This window comes from Ahaetulla prasina, chromosome 5 (genome assembly GCF_028640845.1).
Source record: "Ahaetulla prasina isolate Xishuangbanna chromosome 5, ASM2864084v1, whole genome shotgun sequence".
Classification (NCBI taxonomy): Eukaryota; Metazoa; Chordata; class Lepidosauria; order Squamata; family Colubridae; genus Ahaetulla; species Ahaetulla prasina.
In genome coordinates, this window is record NC_080543.1 from 50,596,586 (window position 1) to 50,615,378 (window position 18,793).

Sequence of the window (18,793 nt, forward strand, 5' to 3'; positions counted from 1 at the left end):
CCTAAATGGCAAATGCTTAATTTGCCATTCCTAAATGGCAAATGCTCTAACAATCTCAAAGTAGTGCATTGAACCAACTGCTCATGTATTATGAATTGTCTTATTTGAAGAATTCACACATTACTAATAATTTTGTAAGGTGATAATAGTCATTTAGTTTCTTCATTAGAAAATCTATCTTTCCCTTAAAATGTATATGATTTGTGACTAGTCTGATCACAGAAAAAGTGTTCATCTGTAGAAGTGCTTATATGTACAGGCATTTACCCTCATTTCTAAAATAATTCTAATACTCAGTATTAGTTGTAGATTTAGATCAATAAAATATGCTGTATTTAAATAATAAAATGACATTACATGAAATAATATATTAAATTATTGTTTTTTATTCTATAGATTAATGCAAAAATTCTAACATATAACTTAAATATTTACAGATGAAAATACAGGTGACTTATTTGTGAAAAATGCCTCTCAGACTTATTCTGGTACTTACACATGTTTGGCTTACAATAAAGTCGGCAGAGATGAATGTTCTATCATACTGACTATTACACCCCGTAAGTATTAGTCAACAGGCAAGTGAAGTACTAAAAATAGACATTAGGTAAATAGTTGTTATTAAACTGCAAAATTAATTTCTGCTATCTGACATAAGGGTTGTGGTTTTTTTTGTATTTTAGATATAGATAGAGCTGGTACTATTGCTGGAGCAGTTATAGGAACTCTTCTGGCAGTCAGCTTAATGGCTGTTATCATTTTCTGTTGCTATAAGAAACGAAGAGATACAAAATATGAAAAAGAAGTACATCATGATATCAGGTGCGGCATTTTGATTAATTGAATATTTCAAAATTTTATTTCTAAAAATGTTAGCTTCTAGAAGCATTGATTTACCTCATTTTAGCTGCAAAAATAGCAGCCAAATAACAGTGAAAGTGTCTGGATAACCTTTTGCTTGAAAAATGGTTTCATATGATTTGGTTATTGTTGTGATTACACAAAATCTACAAGTTTATAAAGCAAAATGGGAAAATATTGGAATGGGCCTAGCAAGATTTTGTTTTATAAATGACAACGTAAATATTAGAATGTGTGAAAAATTAAACCTGATTAAGAAGGTAGAAACTATTGAGTGTAATTCAATAGAAAGAAACAGTAGCAATAATAATAGAAATATTAATTATTCTAAAACTAAACAAAATCTAAAAGAACATTTAATCAATCAAAAAGGTTGGCACCTTTTAGATGCAATAGTCAATTGATGATTTTATTTGCTTTGGTGAAATGGTATCAGTCAGAAAACCTAATAAGCACACCTTGGCTTCATAAGCCAATAGAATACTGAATAGATTCTGATATTTGTCCTAGCATTGAAAAGCAAGTCTTCAAATTCATTTTGTTAGCTAAAACAACAAAAGTTGTAAATTGTTATTCTCAATATAGCAAGAAAAGGGAATGATCAATGTACAATTTTTGTATATAAATATTAGCATTTTTAAATATTAAAATGTAACATAACATAATATGATTTTTATATCTGCATCAGTTCTTTTCATTCTTCAAGAAATTATATTTTTCTTTTTTCTTCATTTCCTTTATTGCCTGCCTTGATTTTTTTTCTTCTTCTGATAGTGAGACTGCAACTTGGGAGACACTAATTGTCTTAAAGAATGCACTGTGCTGCCCAGAGTCGTCATCTCAGGCTAATGGGCAGCATATAAATTAAACATTAATTCATTAATAGTAAATAAAATGCATCTTAAATTGTCATGCATTTATTTATTTACAGTACATTTATTTAGGCTTAAGGAATGTAGCTTAGAATAAATGATGATAAAAATAGTTTATGTTATATAGATTTATTTGACAAAAACATTCTAAAAAATTAAGGATAGAATAAATCAGTGCCTGTGGGATTATGGAAATTAAAGTTCATTTATTTTAAAGTTGCCAAGTTTTAGAAACACTGTGATAGTGAAAATGAATATTCTGCTATTATGGTAGTGTTAGTACCCTTCATTAAATAAAAAGTATTGATGGGTTTTTAGTGTTTCTAAAGATTCTTAAGTAAATTCTTAAATATGCTTCTTTTCAGAGAGGATGTCCCTCCTCCAAAGAGTCGTGCCTCAACAGCCCGCAGCTATATAGGGAGTAATCGATCATCTTTGGGCTCAATGTCTCCATCTAATATAGATGGTTTTACCAAAACTCAGTACAATAAAGTACCGAGTGAAGACTTTGAACGTACTCCCGCTCAGAATCAGTACTTTGATCCACCAAAGGTAGCTGCACCTAATCTAAGTAGAATGGGAGCTATTCCTGTGATGATACCAGCACAAAGCAAAGATGGTTCCATAGTATAACATGACATTAATTTGAAGTTTCACCAGTTCATTACCACATTGATGATTAATTTGTTCCAGTTCTACACATTTAAAAATACTCTTGAGCATCAAGATATATCTTCTTAGCTCAATATATTTTTATTAAGTTTGACTGCTTGCAATGAAAAGTTGACAGTGAAAAAATGCTATCCATATTTGTAGGAATTTCAAAATAAATATTCAAATATGAATTATTCATCTATTAGTTATAGTAGATTGTATGACATGAAGCATTTTGTATTTACATTATTACTGATATCTGTTTATATGAGAACTGTTACAATGATAGTTTTTCTGTTCACAAATCTGAAAATAGACTTGCATTCTTGTAATATTGATTCTGGAGTACTTTTCTCAAAAACTTTGAATATTTAAAATGCAGTATTAGTTATAGTAGTGCACATGTTTACCATATGTACCATTTTCTGTCCTTTCACACACTTTCTCTTTATCTCCCTTGCTCTCCAGTCTTACAGAATATTGTTTGTTCTATGTGGATAAACTGATCCTCTCTAGATATGTAATATTGAATAGATTTAGTCAGCATACTAGCTACAAACATGATCTGATAGTGAAATTAAACCTGAATTCAATTATTAATGATATTTTATAACCTGTACTTGCAATTTTGAAATTCCCTGTTTTTTATAAAGATTTGTGCAAATGGATTTTACATATGGGACCAGAATGCTTAAGTTTAATTTATAAAATATACTGGCACAATTACATTTTTGTAGTAAAGTTTTCTATAACCCAAGAGCTGATGAGTGCTTCCCCACTATATTAATATCTTCAGTGTTATCATTTAGTACTTTTTTATTAATTCATCCTATTTATATTCCTCTACTGCTTTTATTACCAATAAAAAAGATTGGAATACCAAAAAGTGAATATCAGCTTAAGCTGGTAGTTTATATGTATATGTGACAAGTTATAAATTCTTATTAGGAAATTGCTCCCAATGACTTATAAAATTTGTTTCTGTCTTCTTTTCCCCATTTATCATGTCCAATTCTTGGAGACTGCAGTTTTCTTGAAAAAGTTTTTCAGAAAGCCGTTACCTCCTTCCTAGGGGTGAGAGAATGTGACTAGCCCAAGATAACCAGTTGGCTTTGTGCCTAAGGTGGGACTAGAACTCACGGTCTCTCAGTTTCTATCCTGATGCCTTAACTACTTCACCAAATTGGCTCTTATGCTTTTTGTACACATGAATAATTTCAAAAATTTACTGCAAGATAAATTTAAATATTTATACTTGATAACACTTTTTTTTGAAATTGTGGTTCTCGTATACAAGAATAATTTAAAAATTAAGATATCAAGAATTAATATTTAAACTTCTCTTGCAGTAACCCAAGTTACTGCAAGTGTATAGATATTTAGATATAGTATATCTATAAATATATATAAGACAACTGTGATTGTCTTACAATCACAGTTGAGACCAGAATTTCAGTTGCTAAGTGATGCAATTGTAAAGCGAGATATCATGTGTTCACATCACTTAGCAATCTCGGCACTCCTGAATTATGGGTTGTTAAGCTGAGAGAGTCTCATGTACCACAGAGAAGAGGAGGCCTGGTGCAGGCTGCATGCAAGTTGGGGAGAGCTGCAATGTGGTACAAAGGTGCTGGAATCCTCAGCTTCTCCACCCTGATCCAGTAGCGTGACACAATGGGGCTGCACCTTGAAAAGCCTCAAGTAGCCCATCAGGCCGAGCAGAGCTTAATGACTGCAGGGCCATACATCTCTTCCTATCTGCCTATTTCCTTCTGACCTGTGCCCTTTTGGCCACCTTGCAAAGCAGCACTGGTCATTCCTTCCTTCTCCAAATAGTACATCCATTCTTGCAGGACTTTTGAAGAGTCACTAGAATGGGATATTGGCTTGCAAGAATGGGACTTTTACCATTCTCCCAATAGTGGATCTATTCTTATGAAACTTGGGGAAGATAAGAAAGTTCTGGGGCTGAAGTAGAGGCCTGGGGGTGGTGTTGGCTGGTTGAGATTTTAGCCCCGGCCCTGCTATTCTGCAGGATGGTCAAAAAGTAATAGATTGAGGGAAAAGAGATGTGAGTGGGAATTGCTGAGCCCCTGAATTTTAATCCATGAGGTCAGGAGTGTTGCAATGGTCTTAAACTCGTTTTTTCAGTACCATAGTAATTGAATAGTCATAAACCAAGAACCACCTGTAATATGTTACTCTTAATTGTAGTATAGTGTTTCTGTGTTACCTAATTTTAATTTGAAGAATTTTTATTTCTAAATGTAATGCAACATAGTACAAATAACTTTGATATTTATTAAGTGGACCTGATCTGATAGTATGATATATTGAATTAGATAATAAACAGTTTTTGAAGTGCACACGCTATTATTACTAAGTTTAGATACTGGAGAGAAGTATTAGTCTTCACATATCGAGGTCTTTTAGGTTTCTTGATACTGTAAGATATAAATTTTTATGTCTGCCTTACACATGTGTTCAATAAACTTTATATTTGATTGTATGTCAGATTTCGCCTATAAAATTTCTGACTGCACCATGAAAAACAGTTTTTGAAAAAATACTGCAATTTCTTTTATTGTTTAATATTTTCTGCCAAATGCTGGTTAAGTCACTGCATAATTTTGAATTTCAGAATTTCCGCCTTTACTATTTTTATAATTCCTTCAGGTGGTATGATCTGACTCATACAACTCCCATTGCTCAAGACTACTGAATTATTGTTATTATAACCTGCCTTCTTGCTTTTAAAAAATAGAATAGTAAGATAATAATAAAAATTAAATGTTCAGTAAGAAGGCAGCTTCCCCTTAAATTTATATTGGATTAAACCTAACTATTGTGTTAAAGCTGGCTTGCTGAAATCAGTCTAGTCAAATTCGTGAGTTTTTTTTTAATTACATTTGTACAATGTTTTTTTTAAAAAGGTGTGACTGTTATAATAACGAGTTCTTTGCTTGTGTTCACATGCTTTCAGAAAAAAAATCAAAGGATTTGGAAATGCATTATGAACATATGGTGTGGTATACAGTACTTTGAAGTATTACACTCAAGAATTTGACTACATTGTTTAAATAATAGGTTTGAACAGTTATGTCATTCTGTTGTGCTGGTAGATTTTTTTCAATGTGTATACTTAATAGTAGAATTCAGACAAAATGCAAAATGCTGTTTGAAGTTTGAAGAATTCTTGAACATTTAATTTTATCATTGCTCATTCTCACAAAAATAATAAATGAATAGTAAAACGATACAGTGGTTTATCAGCAAAATGTGATTTCTACATATTTAAATGTAGGATAGTCTGATTGTGTTTGCATATAAAGTAGGAATTGATTTGGGTTGGACTATTCTATACTTCTAGAATGTATTGAAAATAATTTTCATTTGATAAAATCTGATTCATATTTTGTAAAAGATCGCTTTTCATGAGGCTGTGTTTCAATTGTGATGTATCAGGGCTCAAGAAAAAGTAATCTATTTTACATATAGTAATAAAAAGGCAAACAACCTGCGGTGATGCATATTAAGCCAATTCGACCTTTATCTCCCACAAGCTATTCGTAGGAAAAGAGATCAGTTGATTATTATACATTCTACCCTTATGAGCCCTTTCAGTAGCTATGTTTGTAGTAGGAGTATGATTGATAATAAAAGTTGTGCAACTATTGCCAATCTTTAATTATGTTAACATTTATTTTGCCTTTTTAAAAATAGCTTTTGAATAAATAGATTAATTGGTTTATATTAATAGATTGTTGGCTTATGTTAATGTATGAACTTAAAATTCCTTTTGAATGTGAAAATTAATGTAGGTTTTACATTAATATTGCATGTGTCAAATCTGTCAAATAATATACATGGGAGTTAAATTATGTTACGTTAAAAGTTCATTAGCGTTGTCAATACAGTAACTCCTTTTGATGACCCTGTAAATTGTTTACAGTACATCTTTTAAATATATGTACTGTACAGAATATTTTGTTTTGTGGTTTTTAATCAGAGATGTCAATGTCATTAACAGAGTATGTATTTTTTATATGTAAAACTGGCGACTTTTAAAGCCAAATGCACCCTTTCCTGAAATTGTGTGGCTTTGGAATACTGTAGGAGAAAAGGCTTGCTTATTTAAAGGGAGAATCAAAGCACAGAACACAGTAAATGAAACATAAATTGTGAAACATTTATGAGGCACCATCATAAGTTTTTCGTTTTATGATGAACTCACTTATATGTGGATTTTTCCCTCCTACATTTTTGTTAAAAATTATAAGCAATGAAAATTGTGGAAGGAACTGGTTTTATTACTGGTATAATGTTTGCAATAAAGATATTAGTAAATCATATATTGTGATTTTCTTAAATATTGATTCTTTGTTTTGTAAATGCTTTTAAATTAATTTGTTTATATTGAGTATGCTTTTTACATAATTAAGCCAAAACAAAAAACTATTATTTTTTTTGGCAAAATTACAAAAGAAACTGGGCTTGATTGTTATTATTTATATTCATAGAGCTGTAAATATACAATTTTCATCTTTTTAAAAAATTGTGTGAATTTAATAGAAATGTTATATACTCCATGTTACATGCTCTTTCATTGCAAAAATTTTCTAACACAATTTTTTTAAAAACAAATATAAAGAGAACAGTAAGTTGTATGGACATAATTTATTATAACTATCACTGTCTTTTCCTACTGCCCTCTATATTAAGGACTTGATGAAGCAGAAAAAAGAATTATTTTTGAAATGTATTGTTTTCTCTGCTCATCCAAAGTATGGTTTATGTCATGTTATGTTAAAAAGAAAATATATCGAAGTCTTACTAGGCCCAATAACACATTTTAAGTACTTTTATTGAGATAACTAAGTTGACTATATACAGTATGTTGTTTCAATTGCAGGAATATATAAAATAACATATATTCAGTTTTATTTTTAGCATTACCAGGTATGTAAGCATTAATTAATACAAATTATAAAATTTTGTGTTCAATTTCATGATTGTTATATCTTCATCATAGATATTTGTGCCCCAAATGTTACTTTCTCCTTTAAAGAAGATCATTAAACATACTACGCTTTCTTGTATAGCTCTTTGTAGTTTCTTAATTTAGAGGCTTTCAGAGTAAAACTAGCTAAAAAAATTTTCACAATTATTTCAGAAATGTTTGGAAAATGAACAGACAAGATATACATATATTTATTTTGGCAACATCTAAAAACAGGAGTCCCCCACACTATAGAGAAACTTGTGCAAAGTTCAACATGAATTTAGAGAACTGTAATAGTAATTTTAAGATAGTCTTATGCTTGAATATGTTTAAATGTGAGTTAGAATATGCACAGATAAAATGGCTTCTCTGGGGCAAAAGCTATAAATTGTTTTTTAACTTAGCAATTTTATATTAATAAGGCCTCGTTAACATGTTATCTACTTTTATCTTAAATTATTGGATTGAATTCAAAAAGATATGAGTGAGCAATTAGCTTATTTAGCAGTGTTATATAAACTGTTACATCAGCACTTATGGAAAACTTTGCCCGTAATGTATATGGAGTTATATCACTGCATATAGCAACCGTTATCTGTATGGACTGCATTTTGTACTTCAAGCAGGCGGAAATGCATTTTTTTTCTTGAAAAACCATACTTTCCCCTTTAATATTCCAGCCATTGGAACTTTAACAACCTAGTGCAGGGGTTCAAACTGGCAGCCTGCGGGCCGGATGTGTCATGCCCAGGCCATGGCCACCCCAGCTGTGCAAAGGCAAAAAATGTCATGTGTCATCTGATGTCACATGCCACGATCGAGTTTGACACCTGTGACCTAGTGGAAGATTTAATATTTAGGGAAGAAAAGGTTGTTTCTGAAAAATCAGAGAAGATAAGAGTGAATCATCCTATCAGTGGGGTTCTATAAATACTTACAATTTTTGTTTTTATTTTAAAAACATATCTTATACAACAATGCTATAAGAATACTTCTCCCCAAGATGGCTGCTGAAGGGTAAGGGACTTTTTTTCCTCTTAGGATTTGCTGTGTTGCTGCCAGAGCTGGTTCTTTGGCAGTCTTGCCCCTGGATTTGAATGGGGACACTTAAGAATGACTCGACAACTTTTGGATGGCTGTGTACACAGCCAGGAGCGGGAATCTTGAAAGTTGCAGCTCCTTGTGGGAGTAGCTGGAAAGTCGGCAGTCTTTATATTTCTTCCTACTGGCAGAATGTTGTCGTAAGCACGCCTGGGACTTTTAACCTCACTTTTTGAATCTGCTTTTGTTTTTTATTTTTAAATGCTGAATGCTGATTCATTTCAAGCCCCTGCTGCATTCTGTTTTTTCTGCTCTCCCTCTTTTATTTGGCTGTTCGTAACCAACTTCTGCTTTTCCTTATGGAAACATAGCATGTGCCTTTGAATGGTAAGTGTTTATATTTGAATTATATATTATTGACTATTCCATGCAGGGAATCTGCATTTTATTAACCTGCAAAAAGCCTTTGGATAAAAATAGTCAGAAAATATCCTCTGTTATTTTGTTCATTCCCTGCTTTACCTATCTACTTCATTGAACAACAACATACCAGATTACAGAGAAAAGGAAGAGGCTGAGAAGGGGAAGAGACTACCTAGCAACATACAGTCATTAGCTGATTTTTTTTCTGAAATATTTGATGAACTCAAAGACTGGAAAACGTCCTGAAGAAACCGACTCTAAATACTTTAAACTAACAAAAGGAATAAATATGGACTCAGAAACAACACAGATTGTAGAAAATATTCAGGAAAAACAAGGACTTAGAAATTACAGAATTGATTTCATATACCTTTTGGAAGCCCAACCCTGTTCTTTTATATAATTTTGAGCAGAGAACTCTCTGGGTGGATAATTGGCAAATGGGTCTTTTTTAAGGGCTGTGAAGGAGAGTGGGAAATGGATTTATTAATTTTAATTGGGGAAGAATCTTAACTGGGTTTTTTGGGGGGGGAAATAAATTGGCTTTGGACATTGGACCTACTGTGTTCAATCAATCAGCAATTAATAAATGTTATTAAACAAACATGAATGTTTGATCCAGAACCAATTACGGTTAATTTTTTGGGATGATTTGGGACTGAAGCCATGGTAAATTTTCTACAAATTGATTACAATAACAGTTTGTTAACAGGGTTTTGGAATTTCATTTTTGTCTTTTATTACTATTAATAATTCTTATTACATTTATACTTTTATATGTTTGTTATTATTTTTCCTGTTAACTTTTGTTATTAATATATATATACGATAGGTTAACAATTTGAAAAAACAGTTTTAATAGTTTAAAATTATTTTTGCCTATTTTGCAAGGGTTGGGAAATTAACACTTTTATTCTGAAATAATGAAAATATTTGTAGCTTGGGTTTTTATTTGGCAGTGGTTTGCTCTCCAAGCTTGTTTCAATTTATTTTCTGAACATTTTATTACCAGGCTAGGTAACATCATCAGCAGGACAGTCTTGTTCTATTCTCTTTAGCTTATAAATATCTTGTATGCCAGTGTGGTCATTTGGTTGTTTGGAGCTATAGTTAAATTCTGAGCAGCTGATTGGTTATTTTGTTGATTGGTTGTTTGAATGGTCTGGCTTCTTATATATTCATATGCTCGATCTAGGTCAATATGTTTGTTAATTGCTCCTTTTGTAGAAATTCACATTTATGGTGGATGCTAGCATGTTGTATTCTATCAATCAACATTCAGCTAGGAAAGATATGTGTATACGTTAGTCTTTTTTTTCTTTTATTTTAAGACAACTTTTAATGTCTTGTGATTTTTATTTTTTATTTTTTTATTTTAAATATTTTGTCATTTTATATTTTAATTTTTTGAATAAACTAAATATGATATAAAAACAATGCTATAGGAAAATAAATTGCTAGTTTAATTAATTTCTTGGTTTTGGGAACTCTTTTTGGCCAGTTTTCTTACTGTTTACCACCAGACCTTCACTGTTATTTCAGGCGTGGAAATTGTGCACTCTTTCTGTAAAATACGAATTGGATTAATGAATTTGACTTAAAATAAAATTAAATGTTCAATATAAGCTGAGATAAAAAAGAACATTTGTATTTAATCACAAATTAGTTAAATATTCTATATAGAAGCAGTGAAACTCTATATTAGTATAATTAAGCTTTCTTTAAATTGAACTAGTTTCATTAGATGGAGAGTTTGTTCATTTAACAGTCTGATTTAAAATATCTAGCAACAATTTACAGCTTGAAAGTTTAGAATAATTGTTTATTTATACTTTAATTTTAAAATTCATTTATTCATTATTAATGTTTTCTCTGTTGTAGTATGAAAACGCATGCAGGATGGGTGACATAACGGTGGTATAAAGTTGAAGAAACGTCATATATCATGAATTTTACATTAAGAAGGAAATGAAGTACTCTGTTTTAGCATTCTGCTTTAATGTCTGCAGACAATGTAGAGTAAATCTACTGGTAATATTTGCCTCTCAAATATTTAAAAGTACACTGCTTGAAATTTTTATAAGAGACCCAGACATGAAAAATGTGAAAATATGAAAAGAGAAATGAAATTGATTGAAGATCATGCAATTACCTACTTGAATGGAGCAATTTAGGCATCAAACCTTCTGCTTAGTGCACTAATTTATATTAAAGCACCCTGACAGATGGCTGCCTGCTTTCTTGGGACACAACCAATGAGTGGAAATGTATGGTTGATTTCATTGTTGAACTGTTCTTACAGTCAGCTGATTTAACATGTAATGGAGATAATAAGTAATATAGTGTCAAGTACTTAATTAAGTAAAAGATGTATTTTCTAATGTACTTTAGAGCCAATCAGTATGATTTAACACACTGCCTTTCAGATTATATATTTATGCTTTTTTAAATTGTATGGATCTGAATTTTTTAAAATGTATGTCTTATTTTTTATTATTTGAATACAATTAAAAAAGAAACTAGAATATACAATGCAAAATCATAAAACCATAAAGTAACAAAAACATAATGCAGATATTCATGACTATCTTTTTTACACAAACCATTCAATAAATGGTTCTATTTCATTATAATTATCCATAGCTAATGATAACTAATTTCTTGATAATATCTGTTTTTTAAATTGATGAGAACCTGGGGATCATATGCGTATGTTTCAAATTTTAAAATAAACCTTAACTGAAGTCCTTTTTTAAAAAATCCCCCACTTAATATCAACAGGTATCATGTGGCCTATTTGTTTTGCATCCTTCATCATTCTTTAGGAGGCCTTGGCTGAATCACTTATTAGCTTTTTGTTGCTTTATTTTAGAATGGGATTCCTTACAAGAGGAATTGGCAGAATCTCTTGTATTATTTATAATGAAATATTTAATGCCATTTGAAAAATCCTGGGGGGGAAATCCTTATGTAATAAACTATAGGGAGATACTTGCTTTGGTTTTTTCATGCATAAATTTCTAAAATAGGGAAGTAAATTATAGTAGTTTAATATACAGTAGTTAAATCTTTTATTTGGAAATGATTCTTGAGAGTATAATTTAACTTCAGAATCAAGAATTGTGAAAAGCTGCAAAATTATGTTTTTAGGACTGTAATGTGAAATGTGTGTATACCACAAAAATAGAAATAAAGAGGCAATCAAGGGAATTGATAATTCATAAAAAGATGGAAATCTTGATCATAGTTAATAAAGCTAAAAGTCTCACAATTGTTCAAGATACTAGCTGTCATATTTATTCTATGTGAAATCTGATGTTTAATATATCAGTGTCATTCTTTACATCATACAGAACATTGTTTTGTTTTTATATGTTGTATTTGTACATGTAAAGTCTCAGGACAGAATGATTATCAATAAGGGTAGCATCTCCTTACCAGTCTTAACCCATCTCTGTCCCTTTCTGTTTTCCTTGCTTTTACTCCTTAACAATACCATATTTATTTTCCTTCTCCAAAACTTCCCATCTTTTCTCCAAAACAGTCTCGCTATCAAGTGTCTGTATCCAAGTCCCTTCTATTTCCATTTTGATTCTAAATCATAATTTCCATTTCTACCTGCTGCTCTTGTAATCCTTTTCAAATAAATGTAAGTACAAACATTATTTCTCTTCTTCCTAATTATCCCAGTACTCAGATGAGCATTCCAAAGGGTGGGGGAATGGCGAAAACAGCCTCAGTCATTTCATTTCCCACTTAGCGAGTTCTTTGCTTAACAATTGATGTCCATACAAACCGTGGTCAAAAATGAGGACTACCTCTATATCTATAATAATATCTATGTCTACATCTTATTAGTCTATTCTTTGTTGCTTGAGCACACCAAAGAGTTTAGCCACCTTCAAGTTGCTTTCTGGTGCTGTTTGCTGTTCTAAATTGCTTTGGCAATTTCTCAATCTGTGCTGGGGTGAGAATAGGAAGGTGTTTTTCCAGATGCTGCTCCTTGTTGCTGCTGAGTGATGAAACTGCTGGACTCTTGTTTCTCTTTCAGCTTGACTGCTGCTGGCATTGTGAAGTCCTTCCTGTTTTGTTTTGTTTTTTACTATCAGTTGTCTATTCAACTGACTTATTCCACTCTCAGCTGCAAATCCCTTTCTATTCTTTCTTACACACAAACACCTACACACCTACATTCCTGGGCTCTCAGTGTTTTACTTGTATGCTTTCATACAGGGAAGAAAAAGGAGCTTTTGCCTGGCACTGCAAGGCTTTCTTCGCCCACACTATGTTTAATATTTACATTAAACTGTAGGGTGAGCTCATTTTATGGCATGGATTGAGAAACCAAAGAGTATGCTGATGACACCCCGATTGTTCCAAGTAATGCTATGAAGTTTCTAAGTGTCTGGAGACTGGGAGTGTGAACTGTGAACATGTTTCAGCTGAGTCACAGTAAGATTGATTTCAGTTAGATCAGAGGTGGGCAATTAATTTTTCCAAGAGGCCACATGAGAAACTATGTGTCTATCCGAACCAATAGGGCCCCTGCTGCCACAGGCTCTACAGACAATGGGCTAGATGTAACCTGCAGACTGAATGCCCAGATCTGAGATTGATCCTGATCCTGCATTTGTCACCTGGACTTGGTGACATGGATATGTGGAATAACTGTTCAGCTAATACCTGTTCAGCTATTCATCTGGTGTTAATTTGTTATTGGTGTCTGTTTTAATTTCATCCTTAGATTATAGGGTTTTTTTAAAGTATAGTTTTTAGCTATTTTTATCCAAGAGTCTTGAGTTTGAGATAGGCTGCCATATAAATTTAAATAATAAAAGTTTCCTTCCATAACCACTGGACACATTAGAAAGTTGAATAAAGAATTAACCATTTCCATAATATTGGCAAGTAGCGTAGGTTGTGAGGTTGACACAAGAATATTGGGTTGTGGTGGCGCAGTGATTAGAATGCAGTATTGCAGACTGCATTCCCATTGCCAGGACTTTGATCTTGACAAGCTCAAGGTTGACTCAATGTTCCATCCTTCTGAAGTCTGTCTGAGTCCTTCGGGAGATAGGGCGGTATACAAATATGAATAATAAATAAATAAATAAATAAATGAGAACCCAGATTGAGGGGGAAATATGCTGACTCTGTAAATTGCTTAGAGCGGGCTGTAAAGCACTATGAAGTGGTACAGAAGTCTAAGTGCTATTGCTATTTTTATCTTTTACATTTTATAGAACAGAATATTTTATTTGGCATACATTAATTAGGAATAGTGAGGGCATGCATTATATACTTTTGGCAAATGTTTATTTTTTTGTTCATTATAATAATTTGATATGACAGATTAATTTCAAGGTGTTTTCAGATGGTGAAATTTACAGCAAAGCATATTAATGAGTAATGAAAACAAAAATAGCTGCTTTACAGACCTATAATTATACTCTCAACCAAGTATAAACATGTTTTATCAAATGTGCACTTCATTTTAAATAAATTACAAAGTTAGATTTAGTCATTATTTTGTTGCTCCAGCCCAGAATATGAAGAAATATTAATAGACAGAAAGTAAAGCATAATATCATTTTCTTTTTCTTCTATTTTATTTCGTTATATATTCGTTTTCCATTTCTAATGATTTATCATGAACTTCTGTACACATTAGGACATTATTTGTTAATAACTTTTAATGTATAAATAAATATGCTTCAGCAAAAAAATCTTTTCAAAAAAATGAAAAGAATGAAATTTTATTTTGTAGAAAAAATAATTGACTAAAGTATTCATTAAATTCAGTTAGTCAGATAAGATTCTGCTTACAATCCTTTTAAGGTAAAAAAAGTCTTTGAGTCTTTTTACTTATGACATCTAGCAGATGGCAGTTTGAAAACCGAATTAAGTTGGCACTCTGGAGCAAAAGTTTTTAATTGTGAAGGTTCATCTTCAATGTAGCATCACACCTGTGCTATAGTTCTGTAAATGTTAGCAACCTTTTTGTAAGCAGCTTGTAATACTTTTTCATGCCAACAATTTATCTCATCAATATTTAGATGAATTTAAAAAATAAGAATCTGCTTACCTCATTAAAAAAGTTAAGTATGATTCAGTAATGAGGATCAAGTGATTTTTTTTCTTTTTACGACCCTGTAATCCCTTTTATTGAGGTGGGGATAACTGAGTGAAGCTGAGTGTTTACCGGCTGGATGCCCTTCCTGACATCTATGTGGAGTTTGCAGCAGATATTCTTTTTTCTTTGTGCCCCAATAGAAAAACATCTGTCACTGTCTAGGATTGAATTCTCTTTCAAATTTTATTTGTTTTATTTAAAATAAAATAAAATAAGAAATTAAGGGTAGGAAAAGGACTGGGGAAAACGGGGTGAGATACAACGTGGGAGGGGGGAAGAAAAAAAGGCATTGGCCTCTGACTCTTCTTAGCACAGTACAAGATAAAAAATCCATCCTCAACTGTTTGCTTTTACACATTAATATATAACTAGCCATTAGAATATATAGTATAATGACAAATCTTTCTGATCAATAAAACCAAAGTCAAAGTTTCATCTCCCGCCGCCACAAGCATAAAATCCAGAACTGATATCCAAATGAAAATATATTCTCCTCTTTGAATAAAATAATCAATTTACCATTCCTGCTTTGTCTTCCTTGCTATGGAAATAGTATGTATTTTGATTTGCACCTAATAATCTTTATGAACTATCACCATTTTTGTTTACAAGGTTCATTGTATGCTTTCAAATTCTTTGACCTTACTGAAAACAACCCTTTTTTCATCCTTTTTTCAAAGAGCTAAACTTTTTTAAAACTTTCTAGTGCATCTTTTTCTTTGACTTCTTAACATACAAGTTTTAAGCTTCAGTACATTTAGATTTCTCCCTCCAAACTACCCTGATAGAATTTTTTATTTTATTTTATAAGCATCCTTTTTAACAGTTTTTCTTTAAACTGGTACATCATTTTCTTTAATTTTCTCTTAATAAAGGTACTCTCAAATACATTTTCAATAACATTTGCCTACTTTAAGAATTACTTAAGCGTTATATATAATATAACAACATAACGTGTGTATGTATATTAAGTAAAATATTTTTCTTCCCTGAAAGTTTTGTCAAGGAGTTGTAAGCTTTTCTTTTTATCACTAAATCCTCAACCTTGTTAATAATCTTAAAAGTCCCAAATTTGTCTTTCAGTTTTGTTGAGAGATTTATATTTAAATAATAGTGAAAGTTAATATCAGGTTCTTCCAAAACTACAATTAACTCCTTTGCATTTTCAGCTACTTGTGAAGTTTCAGCTGCTTTGTGAAGTTGCCTTGGTAGTTTGGTAACATTCTCCACATGTTTGCATCTCAGTAGTTTGAGAGGATTTTTTATCATCCTTGGAGCACAGCTGGTCAATAAATTGGCAGATTTTATTTAGAGACCTTTCAAATATGTATATCTCTAATACTTTTTCCATCTTAGCTTCCACTTTTAATCAGGATCAAAAAAAATTATTGGCAGATTTTATTTAGAGACCTTTCAAATATGTATATCTCTAATACTTTTTCCATCTTAGCTTCCACTTTTAATCAGGATCAAAAAAAATTAGCCACCTACAGCAAAGAACAAGCTACAAGTGATTACCAAAATAAACTAAAATCCAGCTTTATATGTCTCAGTCAGCATTTTTTTTTCACTATACTTCCTTATTTGGCTTGCCTTAGGAACCTTCTACATTGTTATTTAAGACAAAAAACATTCCCTAAAATGGCAAGAGTCTCCAAAAGGCATAGCAAGATGTGTCTAAAGAGAGCCTCTTGTGGAAGTGGCTCAATGGGCATGGCATCGCTTGGTGGGCGTGACAGGGGAAGTATACTATATAATCTCCATTCCCTCCCCACTCCAGGGGAAGGTTACTGCAAAATCTCCATTTCCTCCTGTTCAGCTGTGACTTGGGAGGCAGAGAATTGATGGGGGGGGGCAATCAGAGGCCATATTTACCAGTTCTGTGAACTACTTGAAATTTCCGCTACGGGTTCTCCATTTACCCACCTTGGAGGATGGAAGGCTGAGTGAACCTTGAGTCTGGTGAGATTCAATCTGCCAAACTGCTGTCAGCCAGTGATCAGCAGAAACAGCCTGTAATACTGCACTCTAACCACTGCACCTCTTATTTTTTGTTTATATATATATATATGAAGAATTTTCAACAGTTAGTAACTTTTGCCACCAGAGGGCATACATAATACAGCATACTTGATAAAAATTTGGTACAGTATGATTTTTTTTGGGATTTTTTTTTAAACAACCGCCTTTTCCTAGAAAATAGAAAATACTAGCATCTACAGTTGTGTAATAACTATATATTACTTCATTTTTATTTTACTTTTAATTTCAATTTATAATTATAAATTGTTACTTAATTGAAATATCAAATTTCACATTGTTATTGAAAATTATACAAATGGTTTTTTTATATAGTGAGGAATAACCAGGATTATGCAAAAGTCACCATTCTATATTTTTTTCCATGCCTAAATTCCAGGCCAATATTGCACAAAACACCATATCTGAAATACGACAAAACACTTTTAATTTGAGGGGTTACATTTCAAAAGACATCCAGCTGGTCAATGTCTGAATCAGTATTGTCCAAAGAAAGAATTGAATGCTCCAGACGTTTTCTGGCTGGTTTGATTTCTACCCAATACGTATAATGTACCACTTATGCTGCATTTTGATAACAAATTGTCACTTTTTGGTTACTATTTGGTTACTGTTATACTTCATAAAAGTTTCAGAACATGGGCTTAATATTGGTGCATACTGACTAGGCCTACTAGGTTCAGGCTGCAAAAATAAGTCATCAGTGCAGAAGTGTTCAGATCCTGTCATGGCTGCCATTTGCCATCAATTCCTCTAATTGTTGTTTCTCTGTAACAATCTCAAATTGTTTTGTTGCAGTTAGTCAAATGTTTAGATTTTTATCTACGTATAAAGTCCTTCCCAAGGTCCTTGGATAGGGATGTTGTTTGTTTAAAGGTAGTCACAGTATGTAAACTGCTAAACTGCCTTTTGCAATTGGGTGATGATTTTGTCAATGCTGAAGTGATGCTCCAGATGTTTTGGGATTGCACCCATGGTGCCTATTACTATTGAGACTATCTTCATTTTATTTTGCCAGTTCTACTTTTATTTGCAGGTCTTTGAATTTGAATTTTTGCCCACCTTTCTTTTCTATTTTGCTCTCTTAAAGTACTGCAATGTCCACTATCTAAAGTTTTTTGTTTTTATCAACAATTGTTAAGTCTGGATTGGTGTATGGCAGATGATTGTCTTTTTGAATGTTAAAGACTCAGAGCACTTGATCTATTTTGTGATCCTATCAGTTCTTGTTTGCAGGCAGTTAATTGTAAATTACAGTAAACAAATTTGAGAGATATAGTATGTAGAATTTTTTGCAGATATTCCAATGCACTATTGTTGCTACTTTAAAGTCTCCTTCATTCTCATGATGTATGTATAAGGTCGTAAGTCACTTTTCCGAGGCCATGATTTGGAATCATTAAACCGTTGGAAGTCAAGGACAGTCTGAATGATCAATGGCCAAACTATCATTTCTGAAACTCAAGCTCAATTTGAGGAATTATCTAAATTAAATAGAGAACAAAAGCTATGTGTAGTCCCAACTCTTAGAAAAAATGTTTAGATCTGAAAATACACACACACACTTCATGTATTTACCAGAAGGAGATTCCTCAGTCAACTTACAGCCTATATAACTTTTGTCCCATGAGTGTCAAGTGTTTTTGTATTTTAGAGATGGCATTTCTTTTGCAGGACATTTGGACCGTAACCTAATATAGTATTTAACAGTTTCATAGTTTTTATAAAGTTCACAAGTGACATAAAGTAATATAAACAACTAATTTG

At 32.0% G+C, this 18,793-nt stretch overlaps 1 protein-coding gene across 5 annotated transcripts in view; it reads left to right on the plus strand.

Annotated features, from left to right (window-relative positions):
* CXADR (CXADR Ig-like cell adhesion molecule) overlaps positions 1-18,666 on the plus strand; it is a 365,654-nt gene extending 346,988 nt beyond the window's left edge. For 4 of the 5 annotated variants that reach the window (XM_058186358.1, XM_058186359.1, XM_058186357.1 and 1 more), the window contains 3 exons: positions 438-560; positions 684-822; positions 2,099-4,896. In XM_058186358.1, coding sequence (XP_058042341.1) covers positions 438-560; positions 684-822; positions 2,099-2,366 — 530 coding nt within the window. In that variant the 3' untranslated portion in view covers positions 2,367-4,896. Of the gene's footprint in view, positions 1-437; positions 561-683; positions 823-2,098; positions 4,897-10,734 lie in introns of those variants that run through there. The other variant, XM_058186356.1, reaches the window with a different exon arrangement.
* The last annotated feature ends 127 nt before the right edge of the window (positions 18,667-18,793 follow it).